The sequence below is a fragment of the Erpetoichthys calabaricus genome, chromosome 1 (genome assembly GCF_900747795.2).
Source record: "Erpetoichthys calabaricus chromosome 1, fErpCal1.3, whole genome shotgun sequence".
Classification (NCBI taxonomy): Eukaryota; Metazoa; Chordata; class Cladistia; order Polypteriformes; family Polypteridae; genus Erpetoichthys; species Erpetoichthys calabaricus.
In genome coordinates, this window is record NC_041394.2 from 34,055,983 (window position 1) to 34,075,212 (window position 19,230).

The 19,230-nt window shown below is 39.1% G+C and overlaps 1 protein-coding gene across 1 annotated transcript in view; it reads left to right on the forward strand.

Annotated features, from left to right (window-relative positions):
- Window positions 1-17,570, forward strand: part of vdac3 (voltage-dependent anion channel 3) — a 50,955-nt gene extending 33,385 nt beyond the window's left edge. The window contains exons 6-9 of the mRNA XM_028797561.2: window positions 674-901; window positions 1,379-1,529; window positions 1,952-2,009; window positions 17,078-17,570. Of these exons, the coding sequence (XP_028653394.1) occupies window positions 674-901; window positions 1,379-1,529; window positions 1,952-2,009; window positions 17,078-17,169 (529 nt within the window). The 3' untranslated portion in view covers window positions 17,170-17,570. The remainder of the gene's footprint in view (window positions 1-673; window positions 902-1,378; window positions 1,530-1,951; window positions 2,010-17,077) is intronic.
- The last annotated feature ends 1,660 nt before the right edge of the window (window positions 17,571-19,230 follow it).

The window sequence follows — 19,230 nt, forward strand, 5'->3', positions numbered from 1 at the left end:
ACATTTTGGTCACACCATAAAGAGATGACAATACATTTTAGCCATGGTTCCCCATCCCCAAGCAACCCCCCCTATACCCCCCCCCCCTTACAGGGCACCATAATGTTTGAGACAACTTGGCATCATAGTTGTTTGTGATTCTTTAGATGTGTTTCATTGATTTGTTAATGCAGGCAATAACCAAAAAGGAGAGCTGTGTGGATAAGAAATATCTGATTTATAAATTATGATAGAAGCGGTTATTTTAAAAGTGCTGATTGGTGGGTGTGTGTGTGTGTGTGTGTGTGTGTGTGTGTGTGTGTTAAGATATAGCAGGTTGGAAAATGACTGACTGACTGATTGGGGAAGTGATGTACAAAACACATTCAGAATACTGAAGTTCTGTAGTTCCGTGTCTGCACAAACATGGTGCCAAAATCAGTGCAAGATAAAATAATGGACCCTTCTTATATAAGTGAATATCCAGGTTTACACTCGAATAAGAATATTTTTCATAAAGATTTGAATAGTGATAATTGATCAGACAGCCCTAGAAATATAGAAAATAAAGTGTGTTTGTATGTTATTCATCTAAATACAAAACTAGACTGTTAGCATGACTTTGCAAACAGATGTAGTACTGGCCATTTTCACCATAACCATACCTAACTTAAAGATTCTTAATTTCTCCCAGGAAGAAGAGTGGCAAACTTAAAACCAATTATAAACGTGACTACGTCAACCTGGGCTGTGACATCGATTTTGACTTTACTGGGCCCACTATTCATGGAACAGCAGTCCTTGGCTATGACGGATGGCTGGCAGGATACCAGATGGCCTTCGATACTTCCAAGTCCAAACTGGCCCAGAATAACTTTGCTCTTGGTTATAAGGCTGGTGACTTCCAGCTCCATACCAACGTGTGAGTATGTGCTCTTTTCAGAAGCTACTGTGATTAAATGTGGTTGAGACAGTAGTGAGGTAGCTAGCACAGTATCCAGATGTCCAGTGAGTGCTATGCAGACACATTCAGAAGGTCTGTACTGTTATATAAAGTAAACCCTGTTGTGTATAACTGATAAATCCGTAGGCGCTAGGGCAAAAATATAGTATATATCCTTAATCTGTGTAACGTAACTAACACTTTAAATGTTTAAATTATGCACAAAAAGCTAAACCCTAAAATGTGACTGGACAAAGGAAGGAAAACAAAAAATAGCACCCTCGGTATTGTATATACTACAGCGGCAGTTTTCTTATATTTGGCCTCTAAATTCCCCTCTTTGGGATGGATGTTCATCTGTCTATCTGTCTCTCTCTTGATTAGCAGCTTTCATGTCAGACAGTCCACACTTCTTCTGTAGTTTTACCACTGTTTTTTTTTCTTTATTAATTGTAGAAATGATGGCACTGAATTTGGTGGATCCATTTACCAGAAAGTAAATGATAACCTGGAGACTGCTGTAAATCTGGCTTGGACTGCTGGAAGCAACAACACCCGTTTTGGCATAGCAGCCAAGTACAAGCTAGATGCCGACTCCTCAATTTGTGTAAGTACCTGTTGTAGTCCCCTGATAAGGTGAAGTTTGGATTTTACTGTTTCTTTTATGACTTTTTTGATTCGTTACTTTTACATATCAGTATTACACTGGACAAATATAAAATGCAGCATAAGTATGACACATTATGGTAAACTAAACAAGCTCAACTTTAATTTGAAATGAGGAGTATCCAAACCTGCATAAACAAGGTCATAAAGCAATGCAATGCTTGACTGAGCAGGGAGCCTTCTGGATTTTGCCAAATCATTTGCTACATTTCTGTTTCAGTTCATTAGCATTGCATTCACATTCCACAGTAATGGAGGAGTGCTTTACAGATGTGTCCTGTTGGCTTGGGTGAAACTTGCATGGATGTTTTGGCTCTGTATTTAGTATCTGTTGTTTGAACAGATTTTCTTTTTCTTTTGCAGGCCAAAGTCAACAATGCCAGCCTAATTGGAGTTGGATACACACAGACCCTAAGGCCAGGTATGGTATAAACACACATTTCCTCCTTTAATATTATTTAGAGTTATACAGATCTGGGACTGTAGGTTCAAAATTTCCAAAAAATTACAAAGGAAGTATGATCAGTGCTGGTTTTGGAGTTGTTGGCACAAAACAAATAAAGCAGGGTTTAAGAATTTAAGAATATCCCAATGTCGAATGAGGTGTTAGTATGAGGTACATGTTTACTTTTAAATAAATGATAAAGTGGTAATCGGTTACAAATGCCATTGACAGGTTTTTAAAGTAATGTTGATGTGCATATCCTATTCACAGAAATCTGTGGGCTACTTTTAATTTTTCCTTATAAAATGACATACTCTTCTAACTTAAATTAAAAACATTACATTTTTAAATTAACCTCATTCTGTCTCTGTTTTCTCTTACGTAATTACATCCGCATTGTGAGTACTAAAAAAAAAATAATCAAAAGATGAATTTGTTTTGTATGGAGGAAGCCCTCTTTAGCCGACCTTTGCACCCAGACCACAACTAGAATAGACTTGCAAGTTAAGAAAGTGAGCAAAATGAACATGTGGAAATATACTTTTACAGTGCAAAACTTGCAGCTATGCCTGACATCTAAGTGCTTTTGCTGTCTAAGTCAGAAGGTGCTCCATGTCCTGCAGGCCATTCATTTCTTTGATTTCTCTTCTGTGGTTTGGATGTCCTTGTCACCTGCTAGATTGTCACACTCCTAGCGCCCTAAGTGCACTCTCCTGCCCAGATTGTGTCTTTTCCTCTCATTTGTGTTGTTGCCCTCTTCAAACACTTTGTCCGCTAGATGCCACTTTGCATCCATACTTATAAGTATAGGACCTCTCCATCTACTCTTATGGTTCTGTTTCTGCTCTGGAGGTTTGTTGTAATTGTATTATTCTCACAGTTGCTACAACAGTGGTCACCTGAACTCCTGACAGTATTTTACTAGCTGGGAAACCCTTCAGAATACCCATAAATCTAATAAAACCAAAATAGGCCATTTAAATAACTGAATACCACTTAAAGCAAGTGAAGATCTTGGTCCTTAATTTGAAACTGCTATTAACATTAGCAGGCATATCATTATACACTCAATGGCGTGACATTTACTACAGTAAAATCAGCAATTTTTTTTTCTTACTTTAAGTATTTTTCCTTGTACCACATTTCCTGTAGTTAAATTATTGCTCTAATGCTTTCTTTGTCTTTTTTATCTGTAGTTGTTAAAAACATTTGAGGTAGAGTAATTTAAATTTCAGCAGAGGGCGCCAGACTCCTTAGTCTAGATGAGAGATGTCAGGAGGGTGTTGGGCAGCATACAGACTTGGGCAGATTTGTTGAAGGGAAATTTAATACAAGTAATTTAGGAAGTAAAAATGTTAGATTTGAATACACAATGGGACGTATGAAACTTGAAAGTGCACCTTATGAGAAGAAACTAGGAGACATGGTGGACTCATTACTACCTACATCTGAAGAGTAGACAGAAGTGACCAAGAAGGCTAATAGGATTGTAGCTTATGTTAAGCACAAGGTGTGGTATACAAGTCAAGGGAGTTTATAATACACTAGTGTGGCCTTACCTGGAGTACTGTGTTCAGGGAAATTAGGCTGATTCCAGGACAGAGAGGTAGGAGTTATGATGAAACACTGAAGGAGTTGAACCTTTTTAATTAAAGCAAATTGAGATTAAGTAAGGATGTGATTGAAGTGTTTAAAATTATAAAAGGAATTTGTACAGCAGATCCCCGTTACTACTTTTAAATTCTGCAACAAGAACACGGGGACACAGTTGGAAACTTGTTATGAGCAGATATTGCACAAATATTAGTTTTTCTTCACACAAGGAACCACAGGCACACAGAATAAATGGCAGAGTAGTGTGGTGGAGAGCAGGACTTTAGGGATCTTCAGATCTTGACTTCATGCTATTTTGGACAGTCTAGGTGAGTAGGATGGATTTCTTGTCACAAAATCCGTTTCATGAGGGCCATGATGTCTGTAGGATTTTCTTCCAGTTACTTCCTCCTTTAGTAACCTGCTACTAATGCTAATGGAGCATACTTTGTTGCTTTGATTTTAATTGATGTGCGTTTTCATATCTTTTTTTTAACCAGCAGCCATTCAATATTGGGATATAAAGCAAGTCAACAGATGGCCAGGCTTTCATACATTATTTGTCTCAATAAAATATTTGAAAAAGAAAGAAAAAGGGAAATGTTGATCAACTATTGCCTGACAGATACTTGGGTGGTGGTCCCGCACAGCCAGTTTTGGAAATGACTGATGTGTCAGAATGAGAATACTAACTAGTCATAGAATAAAATAGTGGGTTTCATTAGTGCTGGGCGGTATACCGGTTCATTCCAAAAACCGTTTTTTATTTTTGTTATATCGATTTTTCTTATACCGCAACACCGTTTTAAATAGCCTAAGCAACGTTCGGAATGTGGCGCAGCGGGAAACTGTTTAAGGGGGGACCTTTTTCACTGGTGCACCTCTAAATATGCAAGCAACAGAGTACATGCGTTAGTGGAGGTATTGAGCGGTGAACATTCCGAAACTGAAGCTGTAGCAGACGATAAAGTTGAACATGATGACACAGAAGAACTTTTGCCGAAAAAAGGAGCCGTGTCAGTTGTCTGGAGATACTTTGGTTTTAAAAGGTCGGATGTGGACCATTATGTTCAAATGTGTGAATACTGTTTCTATACTACTGGATAATACTACAAGCCAAGCTGTACTACTTTTATTTGTTTTCAATACAGTGTAATGTACCTGGGTACTGTGTAATAGTGTGATGACGTTGACTTTATTCTCGACATTTCCACTTTAATCTCAACGCTTATGATGAGAATAAAGTCGACATGTTGACTTTTTATTCTCGACATTTCTACTTTATTCTCGCTGTTTATGTCGAGATTAAAGTCGACATGTTAACTTTATTCTCATAATTTGTCATTAAAGTAGAACATCGTGACCTAAACTTCATCTTAAAATGAATATTTAATTTACTAGATTTTCTCAAACCCCGTCATAAGTTATGTAGCACATTAAATGCTTGTGTTAAGTGTTCCCCGAACCATGTTAATCGCTGGGCGCTTCTTAAACTGACTTCCTCTTGCGCTAAAAGGAGGCGCAGCCTGTGATCGGCGCACAGAATACATTCACTTCATGATGTTCCTGCTCCCTGAACATTTAGAATGCTAAGATAAATACTTGATATCATTTTCATGACGAAATGCATTAAAGCATGTATTAATCATGTGGGGGCACGGTGGCGTGGAGGTTGCACTGCGGGGTCCCAGGTGTTCCCTGCCTTGAATTTGCATGTTTTTCTGGTGGGTTTACTCGGCGTGCTTCAGTTTCCTTTCAAAGTCATGTAGGATGTGGGGTTTTGTTATGCTATATTGACCCAGCTAGTGTATGTTTTGCTCGTATTCAACCTGCGATGTGCTGGCACCCCCTGTTCAGGATTTGCTCCTGCCTCACACACAGTGCTTGCTGGGATGGGCGCAACCCTGAATGGCTGGCATAATTAAACATGTATAACGAAGTGGTCACTCTGGTCTAAGTTTATAACTAGTTTTAATTTCACAAAGACGTTTATCGTGTGGTGATTGGTTATTTGGAGAAAGAAAAAGGAAGGATACGAACTGGGGTTTTGGTACGTCAGATAGAGACAGCACACGTGCAATAAAAAAAGCCCGCTCAGAAGAACATCCACTGAATTCAGTGTTCGTGTCTCCGACCACCAGATCACGAACCCAACATTTACACAATATTTAAGTTAAACGTGTGCAATACCCATTCATACATCCAGTTTTTTTGGAGCCTCGTCATACCTGCCATCAAGTTCTCTACACTGAAAGTACACCTGGGGACCCCTTATTCCGAGGGAGCAGCACTACCATGCATGTTTAATACCTGCTTTAATGCATTTCATCATGAAAATGATATCAAGTATTTATCTTAGCATTCTAATTTTTTTTTTTTTTTTAATTATTTTTAATTATTTTTTTTAGCTTTATTGGATCTAGGCTGAGTGAGTTGTTTTTCTCATCATACACATTTCATTGGATGTTGACCCTGTGTTAACCTATATATGACAAATAAACCTAAACCTAACCTAAATTTTCAGAGAGCAGGAATATCATGAAGTGAATGTATTCTGTGCAGCGATCGCTGCCTGCACCTCCTCTTAGTGCGGAGGAAGTCAGTTTAAGAAGCGTAGTGATTAACAACTGGGTCGGGGAACACTTAACACAAAGCATTTAATATGCTTCATTAACTTATGATGGGGTTTGACAAAATCTTGTAAATTAAACATTGATTTTAGGATGAAGTTTAGTATACGACATTCTACTTTAATGACAAAATAAACTATGAGAATAAAGTGGAAATGTCAAAAATAAAGTCAACATGTCGACTTTATTCTCGACATAGTTTTTTTTTTTTCTTCACAGTGGCCCTAATACACTTCCGTAAGGCTATACCACAAATAGCATTATAAATGCAAGTTGCAGTTTTATTATTTATGTATATAGCATAGCTTGAAGCAAGGTCCATATTAATGCAGTTTGCCTTAATGATGGTTCACTTGGTAAAGATGTCACCTCCAAGTTGCACTTGTTTTATTTTATTTTTATTTGGTGAATACTGTGTAATGCACCAGGGCTTGAAGTGTTGAAGTAATAGTGCAACTTCCAGTAATAATACTATTATTTATTTTACTGTTATTATTTATTAGTTTAAATATTATTCAGATTAATGATAGTAAAGTTGTTTAAAAAGTCACTTTAACATGTCTGTGGACAGAGATTGTTAACATTAACAGAAAGTGTAGTTGGTTTGCAAAAAATATTTACTGTTTATCCCTTTTCTAAGACATGTTCAGTGCAATACAACTTTTGACAAACACCTCTGGATATTTTACTAAGTCTAAATTCCTCTTTGGATGGTTGAAAATATGTTGTCAAAATTTTAGTTAAAAAAAAAAAGGTTCTATATTTTGACAGCAACTGTCATGCAGTGTGACTCCTTCTCTTCATTAGTGCCCCCCCACCTTGAAAACTATCACTGTATGGGGCCATGCAAACCTGTTTTAATACTTGTGTGCACATTAAAATGTTTTTTTGTACAATGTGCAATGTTCATGACAGTGGAATAAGTTATTCTTAGCCAGTCTACTGCAGTAATTGCAGTGGGAAATGTGGTTAACATCCACTCAATGTATGGGAAAAAAATACCATTGAATACAGTGAAACCGGGATAATTTAGAAAAATATCGTGATATAGAATTTTGGTCATACCGCCCAACAGTAGGTTTCATTAACATTTTAAAAAAGCAGTTGGTTGGGATTCCAATTTTAGCCCTCTAGGACTGTTTGAGACCCCCTTGAGTAAGCTGGTTATCTGTTAGTTTGCTTTGGAGCTGATTATTTTTTGGTTACCATTTAAGTAAAATGAAAGAAAAACAAGCAAGTTGATTATAATTGAAAGAAAAAAGTCGGTTAAATTAGTAGCAGTAACTGGTTACTAACTAAGGAAACGGCTGGAATGAAAAATAACCTGCAGTAACAGAGGCCTTCAAAGATCTGAATTTGCCACCCCAAACCAGACTAAGGAGCCTGGCACCCTCTGCTCAAATTTAAGTTTCAGTAACTCTAGCTGTTGTAATTACATTAACAGATATTGGTGTGCCATGACCTCCGCCTCAATCTGGTCTGCTGATGGTAAAGTGTAACCAATTTGGAGAGTTTCTGACTACTTCTGTGAACATGGCACATGAGGACTGTTCTTATATTTACAGAGGCTTTAACATTCTTACCAGAAGTAAATTATTCTTGTAAATTGCTCTCAGATGCACAAAGTTGTGCCATCGTCATTTATAGTTTCTACCCTACAGCAAGAACAGAATATCATGTTGCAAAGTTAGGTGTTTCTGCACTTTAATAATGCAATATGGTCCTTCATTTGGGAAATTCCTATCTTACAGTATGTACTATTTAGGAATAAAACCGAGTTTTATTAAAATTTTATCTGTACAGGCCGTACAGCCAGAGTTGTGCAATGTCTAGTCCAAGTGGTTTTTGAAATCTGAATTTGACGCACTAGCTTTTTTAATGACTTTTCTGCAATCTGGATATATTTTTAGGTTAAGAATAAGATTACTGAACTTTTAAAATAGTAGATAAGAGGCATTTAGCAATTATTTCACTTTGAACTTTAAGCTGTAAATGTTACAAGATAAGCGTGTGATTGTCCTCAAAGTGGAATTTATAAGGAAAGTCCGTAAGTCTTGGTGAATGAACTGTATTCCGTCACGCTTTTCAGTCCCAGTGGCTTATACAAGGACATGCTGCCCAAGATAAATTTTATAAGCAATTAAACCATTTTGGTATAAACAGCTTTGCTAACAGCCTTTATGGCTTTTGAATAAAGACATGAGTGTGGTTAGTAAAGGAGTTTCTTAAACCTTTTAATCTGAGGACCCAAATTAGAAAATCAGTATCATGCAAAAGGATTTTTATCATAAGGATTTCTGATGCTGTGCAGGCACATGACTGCAGAGTCATAACAATACAAACAACAATGGCCATATAATAAAAAAGTAACTTTTTGTTTGCTTTCAAGTATATTTTTGCACAGGATTATTACTAAAACAGACCTTGTTTTAAACAATACTCCCCTAAGGCATTTTCCAAAACTGCTTATTCAGAGCAGGGTCACAGCAGCTGGAGCCTATCCCAGCCTGGACAGGGCACCAGTCCATCACAGGGTGAACACACACCCACACACACACGCAAGGGTCAATTTAGTGTCGGCAATCCAGTTGACCTGCATGTTTTTGGACTGCGAGAGGAAACTGTTGCAGATGGAGAACATGAAAACTCAACGCAGGGAGGACCTGGAGGCAATTATTATCATTCAAAGCAGAAACAGACTCCTGATGATCATCTCTGCCAGTGGAAGTGCTTAATGTAAGATTTAGTAAAGATGAGAGGGAAAAAATAATCTTAGGGTGCAGTGTGAGGACATGCTGATTTTTGAAAGGGTGTATGGAAGGTCATTTATCTTTGTCACTTGATTCATAGTGCCATTTAAGCAAAGAAGTAGTTCAAAAATTAATTAATCAGGGCATCTTATTTAGATGGTCTTCACTTTTTTCTTATAAATAATGCCAAATGAGCTTCACCATTAATAATATATTTTTCAGTATAATTACCCGAGATAAGGAAAAAAAAAATTACGCCTAAAAACTGTCTATTTGTATTTTATATGGACTGGGTGATAGGATAAACCTTGCTGGATAATTCAACAAACAGTCCTGTCTGAAATGTTTAACTCTATCTACCAGCTGACACCGAGCTGAATGTCTACTGCTGGTCTCTCCCCTTTCATATTTTCTGGTGTTCGTATAATTCTCAGGGGTTTAACAAACGTCATGCAGGCAAATCATGTCTCTCTGATTTTCTCTGGACATTTATTGAGCCACTTTAAAATAGTGTGACGAGATGGAGTTCTTCCTGTTGAAACAGTTGAGTTTAATGCAGTGCCATCTTTGCACCTCTGCTACAGATTTAGATTCAGTGTATGCCGTAATGTTGAACACATGATGAGGGACCAAGCAGTTGCTAACGACCACTTAAAGTATATTTAGCATGTTACAATACTAACACGGCGCTATATACAGTGGTGTGAAAAACTATTTGCCCCCTTCCTGATTTTTTATTCTTTTGCATGTATAACACAAGTAAACACAAAATGCAGTTTTTAAATGATGGTGTTTACTATTTAGGGAGAAAAAAAATCCAAACCTACATGGCCCTGTGTGAAAAAGTAATTGCCCCCTTGTTAAAAAATAACCTAACTGGTGTATCACACCTGAGTTCAATTTCCGTAGCCACCCCCAGGCCTGATTACTGCCACACCTGTTTCAATCAAGAAATCACTTAAATAGGAGCTGCCTGACACAGAGAAGTAGACCAAAAGCACCTCAAAAGCTAGACATCATGCCAAGATCCAAAGAAATTCAGGAACAAATGAGAACAGAAGTAATTGAGATCTATCAGTCTGGTAAAGGTTATAAAGCCATTTCTAAAGCTTTGGGACTCCAGCGAACCACAGTGAGAGCCATTATCCACAAATGGCAAAAACATGGAACAGTGGTGAACCTTCCCAGGAGTGGCCGGCCGACCAAAATTACCCCAAGAGCGCAGAGACGACTCATCCGAGAGGTCACAAAAGACCCCAGGACAACGTCCAAAGAACTGCAGGCCTCACTTGCCTCAATTAAGGTCAGTGTTCACGACTCCACCATAAGAAAGAGACTGGGCAAAAACGGCCTGCATGGCAGATTTCCAAGACGCAAACCACTGTTAAGCAAAAAGAACATTAGGGCTCGTCTCAATTTTGCTAAGAAACATCTCAATGATTGCCAAGACTTTTGGGAAAATACCTTGTGGACTGATGAGACAAAAGTTGAACTGTTTGGAAGGCAAATGTCCCGTTACATCTGGCGTAAAAGGAACACAGCATTTCAGAAAAAGAACATCATACCAACAGTAAAATATGGTGGTGGTAGTGTGATGGTCTGGGGTTGTTTTGCTGCTTCAGGACCTGGAAGGCTTGCTGTGATAGATGGAACCATGAATTCTACTGTCTACCAAAAAATCCTGAAGGAGAATGTCCGGCCATCTGTTCGTCAACTCAAGCTGAAGCGATCTTGGGTGCTGCAGCAGGACAATGACCCAAAACACACCAGCAAATCCACCTCTGAATGGCTGAAGAAAAACAAAATGAAGACTTTGGAGTGGCCTAGTCAAAGTCCTGACCTGAATCCAATTGAGATGCTATGGCATGACCTTAAAAAGGCGGTTCATGCTAGAAAACCCTCAAATAAAGCTGAATTACAACAATTTTGCAAAGATGAGTGGGCCAAAATTCCTCCAGAGCGCTGTAAAAGACTCATTGCAAGTTATCGCAAACGCTTGATTGCAGTTATTGCTGCTAAGGGTGGCCCAACCAGTTATTAGGTTCAGGGGGCAATTACTTTTTCACACAGGGCCATGTAGGTTTGGATTTTTTTTTCTCCCTAAATAATAAAAACCACCATTTACAAACTGCATTTTGTGTTTACTTGTGTTATATTTGACTAATGGTTAAATGTGTTTGATGATCAGAAACATTTTGTGTGACAAACATGCAAAAGAATAAGAAATCAGGAAGGGGGCAAATAGTTTTTCACACCACTGTACATACTCTGATTCAATTCCTTTTGTGACACCCTGATAATTGTCACATCCTTGTCGTAGCCCCGTTATTTTCATTTCAGTGTTTGAATCTAGTAACCCTGCCGTGGTCCCTTCACCTCACAAGCTCTTTTTTTATATACGTTCTTGATGTCGGCCTTCTCAGTTTAATTGTTAATACATTGTGAGATGGAGAGTAGTTAGTACTTTATACTTTTGTGCCACAGAAACAAAAAGTCTCTATTGGGTCCTGACATATAGTTTAGGAAACACTGCCATAGAGTAATGTGAATTACTAACCTCACATTGTGTGTTCACATCTAACATATTTACTTTCTACATGTAATACTTTAAATTTACTTGGATTAAGTTTCATCTGCCACAAATCTGCCCACATGTGTATGTTGTCCAAGTCCCTCTGTAATGATGCACACGAGTCTGTTTTCCACCCTCTAACCTAGTTTGGTTATCATCAGCACATTTAATCAGCTTATTGATTATGTTCTTGTCCACAGCTAACACAAATAGCAGCGGCCTTAGCACTGATCACTAAGGGCCACCACTTTTACCATCAGTGACTTCTAAAGATGTTCCCCTCACCTAACCCCTATGCTTCTTGTTGAGGCAAATTTGTACTCGCCTACAGACTGTGTCCTAAACTCCTGCTGCTTTTAGTTAAATTATTAACTGTCATGAAAATCAAGATAATCAATATCATATGCACCTCTGTGACTGTATCCTTTTGTTTCTTCCTAATAGAATTGCAGTATTTTAGTAAAACAGAACTTCATTATTGTGATTCATGCTGAGTGTTCAGTAAAACTCCTTTTCTTGCCATGAGCTGCTCAGTCGTCTTAATAATTTCTTGTATTACTTTACCCGTGTTTCATGTCAAACTAACTGGGATATGGTTACTTGGATCAGGCCAATCATTTTTTTATATAAGGGGATAACACTTGCAGGATTCCATTCTTTGGGAACTTCTGTAGGTTTCTGTGATTACTGAACAGTGGTTTATATACTACAGTATAAGAACCTTAATTTCTTTATGGATAAATGTTGTCAGATGCAGACTTTCAGCCTTGTGTCCGAGTGCCTCGTCAACAGTCCCTGTAGCCACTGGGAAGTCTTCAGCTTCTTCATACAAGAAAATTAGGAATTTAGGGCATTTGCTGCTTCACTGTCTGAATGTTTTAGTTCATTCTTCCTGTCACCTCCTCCCTTTACATTCTTTGGGTCACATTTATTCAGTTTTCCTCTCTAACCTTCTTTTCCTTTTTCTGATGTTGTCCTTTGTTTTTATTAATGCTATTGTTTGTTTAAGCATGTCCTGTCCTAAACTCCCAGCCTCCACTTCCCCCAGTTGCCCAGTGTAAACATTCTTCAGCTAACCAGTTCATTTACCTGCCTGTTCAGATGCTAACCTGGCACTACAGGCCCCATGTCTGTCTCTTACACCAAGAGTCAAGCCACACTTTGTACCTTCTGAGTCCCTTGTTTTCCTGGAATGGCAAGAGGCCCAAACAGTACTTGAGAGTAGGCCACCATGTCAGCCCTGCTCCTCCACTTAACACCTTTACGTTTGTGTTGTAGAATTGGTAGTGCACACCTGCCTCTGTTATTTCTTATGACAGTGATATTCCTGTGGTATTCATCCAGCTATCCATTTTCTGTACTCTTTGAAGGCCAGAGGAGACCAGAGTCTATCCAGGCAGGATTGGGTGTCCTCCTGTTATAGATCCCTCTCACGCTGGGACATCCATCCATCTTATATTCAATTGTACAAAATTGGTTTGCACTTAATGAAGATTGCTGTAGAATTGAAAAGTACATTATTTTAATTATAGTCCCATGCAAATGTTTGAACATCTCTGGCCAAGTATGTATTTTGTTGACATTTCAAATAAAAAATAGTAAATACAACTTTGAGAGGGGCGGTACAGTGGCACGGTGGTAGCGCTGCTGCCTCGCAGTAAGGAGACCTGGGTTTGCTTCCCGGGTCCTCCCTGCGTGGAGTTTGCGTGTTCTCCCTGTGTCTGCGTCAGTTTTCTCCACGTGCTCCGGTTTCCTCCAAAGACATGCAGGTTAGGTGTATTGGCGATCCTAAATTGTCCCTAGTGTGTGCTGTGTGTGTGTGTGTGCCTTGCGGTGGACTGGTGCCCTGCCAGGGGTTTGTTCCTGCCTTGCACCCTGTACTGGCTGGGATTGGCTCCAGCAGACCCCCGTGACACTGTGTTAGGATATAGCGGGTTGGACAATGACTGACAACTTTGAGAGCAAACACACTAAAACACTTGACACTTTTATGAAAAAGTTACCTGAAAAAATGTAGAAACAAATAAGAGTAAATGTGGCATTTGCAAAAGTTTGGACACCCTTTCAGTTATGAGGTATCAGCTCTCGTCAAGTCTTTAGTCTGGTCAAGAATTGCATTAGGAACTGTCAGCTAATGACACCTCCAGAGCCTAATAAGTGTTTTGACCCCTGAAACGTTGTGCAACACCCAACAACCAAGGCCTCTTCTAAGCAACTGCCTGAGGACCAGAAAATTAAACTAACGGAGGCCTACAAAGCAGGGGAAGGCTAAAAAATTACCAAAGTGCTGCCAGCTAGCAGTTGTAACAGCAGCTGAAATGTCATTAAGAAATGTCAGTTATGGGGAATTGTGGGAAGTGCAGGACAAGATCTGGAAAGACAGAGAAAACTGACCATAGAGCTTGTATACATGCTGGAAAGCAAAGCAAAACCCACAAATGACTGCAAGGGACCTACGGATAAAGGAATGTTGGGCTCCTGCAGTCCTGCGCAGTGTTACTGACATAGACATGGCCTTCAAGGAACAGCCATCACAAAAACAGCACCTGCATAAGACAAAAGCGTTTTGGAATTAAGTGTTGTTAACAGATGAAGTTAAAGTTGAACCCTTGGGCCACAACCACAAAAAGCTTTGGAGAAAAAAAGATTAGCACTTGGAAGAAATGAGCACCTTGCTGACTGTTGAGTATGGGAGTGCCCATTATGCTTTGGGGTTGTGTGGCCGCTAGGAGACACAGGTAACATTGTGTGAGCATAGTGAAGAATGGATTCCACAAAAAAAAAAAAAAAATCACACCTTGAGGAGAACATCAGACAGTAAACCTGAGCTGCTACAGAAGACAACAATCCAAAACACACTTTGAAATCTACAATGAAGTTACCTCGAGAAAAACAACGCCGTTGCCTCCCCGGACTGGAACGTAATCTGTGAGCAGATCTTAAAACATGCTGTGCACGCAAGACAGACCAAAGATACCTGCCAGCTGAACGAGATCTGTAAGGAAGAACGAGGACGCATGTCCGAAACAAGACTACATAAAAAAAACCTATTCAGGCTGTGATTTTTGCTGAAGTAGTTGCTATGAAGTACTGGCAGAGTAAGGTGCCCAGAATTTTACATAGGCAGCATATACTCTTAAATAAAATGTAACTGTACATTAACACTAGAATTACCAGAGTCTACGAAAAAACTCATAGATCTGGCCCACCTCAAAACCGTTCTCATCTCTCTTTTTTCTTCTAAATGTGCCGATTAAGACGAGCAGCAAAAAGCCGGCTATTCCATCCCCCACCATCGCAAAACGTTCACTAAGTTTTCCCAGCTCATGCCTTGTTTGATTATCTGGGATTGACTGAACTGCTGGAGTTTTAGAGTAGAAATAATAGATCGTTATTTGGAACACATGCATTTCATGTGTGTTCCGTTTCTACAGTAATCTGTGTAAACACATTGTTAAAACAGAAACTTTTTCATATTTTAGTAATAAATGTTACAAAGTGTAGGCATAAACTATAGAATGTGTGAAGCCTGACGGCCAAACATCAAATAAACACTTTCACAAAAGGTTCAAGGATGTGACAACACCTTCCATGGTGTAACGCTGAGATTTGCTGACTCAGAGCACGGCAGCCCTGCCGTGCCATAGAGACCCGAGTTCGATTCCCTGCTGGGGAGGAAGTGTTTTTTTTTTTTCTTTGTAGCCTCAAACGGACATAAAATTTATAAATTGGTATGCACTGTAAATCATTAAGTTTAAAATGTCGATCACGGTTATTTCTGTTGATTAATTCATGCTTTTTTACTTAGTCAGAACAGGAGCTTATTCAGCTTCTGATCTGACTCTAAGTAACAGCGCCAGTATAAATCACACCCAATCTGACGTTGTTCATTTTCAAATAATATTGCATTACTTCGACGATGTTTTCTGATTGGCACTATTCGCATCATAAAATGATTTCTTCAAAATGTCACATATATTTGTTTTGAGATAATGAATAGAGCTGCAAATTACAGGTTCAGTGTAATAGGAACCATAGCACAGAGAGGTGTGTACACTGCAACACAAGTACACATGTCGTAAATGTAGGAAGGGCGCTCCTTGGGTGAGCTATAGTGCGTCTTTATGTGAAAACAGCAGTGTCAGATGGGGTAGGGAAGGATCCTGAACGTGACTGAGAGAATGAAAATTTAAATAAAAAACAAAAACAAAACAAAGTACAGTGATGGCAAAAGTGCAACGTGCATTCTTGCTCCGATGTACAACCGTCATCATGATCTGAGTTCACCTCTGTTATAGCGCATCTTTATGTGAAAACAGCAGTGTCAGATGGGTTGGGGGGGTTGTGGGTGGGATCCTGAACGCGACTGAGAGAATAAAAATGAATAAAAAAAAAAAAGCTAACCTTTACAATCATAAATTACACTGGCTGTTACAGACTGAAATCAAATGTATCTTTTTATTCTAAAATAGTAAAAATAAGAGCAGTTCACTTCTCAAAAGGGAGTCGAGCAGGATTGAACTCGTGACCTTTTGATTCCCAGTCAGCAAATGATACTGTTGCGCCACCGGGCCATCACAGTAAATGAGTGTCCATGTCGCACACTAAGGCGGCTTTTTTTTTTTCTGCAGTTATATTTTTGAATAAAAGCACACTTGTTCTGTTATATTTGTACCTTTCGTGAAAGTGTTTCTTTGATATTTGGACTTAAGGCTTTATACATTATATAGTTTATGCCTACATTTTGTCATTTACTACTAGAATATGAAAAACGTTTGTTTTAAAAATGTGTTTATACAGATTACTGTACAACAACATTTATTTATATAGCACATTTTCATACCAAAAGTAGCTCAAAGTGCTTTACATAATGAAGAAAAGAAAAATAAAAGTCAAAATAAGAAATTAAAATAAGACATTAGTTAACATAGAAAAGGAGTAAGGTCCGATGGCCAGGGTGGACAGAAAAAACACAAGAAAAGTTACTGTAGAAACGAAACACACATGAAATGTGTGTGTTCCAAATAACGATCTATTATTTCCACTCTAAAACTCCACTTCACTCCCAGATAATCAATCAAGGCATGAGCTGGGAGAAGTTCGTGCACGTTCTAAGTCGGTGCGGGGATGGAATAGTCGGCTGTTTGCAGCTTGTCTTTATCTGCACATTTAGAAGACAAAAGACGCTGGCGGAGAGGTGCGAACGGATTTAAGAAGTGATTTAAGGTGGGATGGATCTACGAGTTTTTTTTCGTAGGCTCTGGTAATTCTAGTGTTAACATTTTCAAAACGTGTCAGTGTTTTAGTTTGTTGGCTGCCAAACTTGTATTTACTATTTTTTTTTTTAACCTTCAAATGTCAACAATACATGTCATGTGTCTAGTGGTGTCCAAACATTTGCATGGAACCCTACACAAACAGGGCAGAGCCCAAGTACTGCTGTGTAATGGCGGCAGGAAAGCTCCTGACACACTTTGTTTCTGTCCCATCTTTCGACAGGAGTGAAGCTGACTGTCTCAACATTGATCGATGGCAAGAACTTCAGTGCTGGTGGCCACAAAATCGGTCTGGGATTTGAGCTTGAGGCATAAAGTGGGCCAAACCTAAAGATAACGTTCTGAAGAATTGAGGACACCCAGCCACCCACTCCTCATTTTAGACAAGTTTTGCAGCCTGGGAATCATCGGCCATTGTGCTTTTAGGGGCAGGCTGTGGATGATGGATGTCCAGGTTTAAGTCATTTTTTATTTCCACCCCATTCCCAACAGTGTGGACTTTATTGCTGCCACACCAGCCACGCTGCACCAAGATGGTTGTATTTTGAATTTATTTGTACCTTGGATTCAGATATCCTCAGACAACTTTTTTCACATCACTCCTGGGAATCCTTTTAGAATTTTCCTATATGCATGTTTTATTTTTTTTTCCATGTACAAATTTATAAGTCTTGTTGACTTTACAAAAATATAAATAAAACAAGATATACCAAGAAGGGCATTGTGTTGTCAGTGGTGTAGCCTATTGTGTAAAAACTCAAATGGAACATTAAAGTGTATTTCATGTGTACCTATCAAGTATAACTCATAAGATTGAATTTGATTTTATATATAATACATATATTATATTTTATGTATTTTTTTTTTAACAGATTTATAGCTGATTGAACCTTTCCTGCTTTTGCACAGTTGTCTAGAGCAGGGGTCTGCATGGTCAGTCCTGGAGGGCTGTAGTGGCTGCAGGTTTTTGTCCAAATCCGATTTCTTAATAAGAGGTCAGTTACTGCTTCATGGCAGTGGTCTTTACTTGTTAAGATTCCCCACCCTTAATTGCTTATTTTATTCTTAAACAGCCATATTCACTGTTTTTAATGGCTAAGAAGTTAAGAATATGTGTTGGATTGTCTGGGTGTCATTTGAGAATGGCTGAAGCGATTTACATGAAATGAGGTAGGTGTGATCGGGACCCAGATGAACGGCTACACTCAGGTTGGCTTCTTTATGAAATCCTGCTATGCAACACATTTTCTTAAAAAAGAGCTATATAATTAAATTAACTATTCAATCTGCTTATCATTAAGCAGTGGAAAGCCATTTCAGCCACCACTAATGTGTGGCATCCACTGGGATGAAATGTCAGCAGTTATTCTTGGGCCAAATTAGCTAATAAGTAGTGAAAGGGTGAGAGAGAATTAGAGATGTGGGATGATATGGGGTCCAAAATGACCAGGCCATGTGCAACTTAGCCAGGACATCGGGTACACCCTGGTCTTTTTTTGAAGAATGTCCAGAGATCTTTTATGACCGCAGAGAGTCGGGATCTCAGTTTTATATCTCATCCAAAGGATAGCATCATTTTTACAGCACTGTGTCCCCTTTGCTGTACTGGGGCACTGGGATCCTCACACAGACCACGGGGTAAGCACCCCCTGATGGCCTCACCAGCAGCAACAAAAGCTTTGCCTAGATGGTCTCCCACCCAACAACTGGCCAGGCCCAAACACACCAAGCTTTCAGGTGAATTACCACTTCTGAAGTGAGTCCGAAATCAAGGATGCATTCAATCAGATTGTCATGAAAATATCAGGGTGAAGTGAAGACAGCACCTCAGTGTTGCTCCTGGGGTTCAACTCGTGGACCTTGACAATTCACTGGGGGCACACCCTATCAGATCTAACCATTCGCATTCAGGGGCATAAAGTCCCCATGTTTTTGCTACTTTTAGATCTTTTTATTTAATTTCAGATATGAATTCTAGAATGAGAACCAATTTAAAATTGGTGATGCCAGAGGAAACATCTAAGGTGGGATTCTGAAAATTAGCAACAGTGAAACCACTGCTTAGCCTCAAACTGCCAGAGGAATGCTCAAGAAAGAGACAGAAAGCAGGATCAACCAATCATGTGGCCGAGAAAGCAGAGCCCACCTAAACTCTGCAGTGCGACTAGATTAAAAGTCACAGCTCTGTGCAGCCATATAATAAGAAGCTGAAATATTGACAAGTGATAGAAGAGGTCAAATCGTTTCATTCCCAATAATGTCCCATTCTCTCTTAAACGTCTGCCGTGTCGGCTTTGCTGTGACCATAAAGAAGACACAGGGTCAGACGCCATGAAGTGCAGGCGCTGATCTAAGAACAGATGGCTTCTCTCAGGC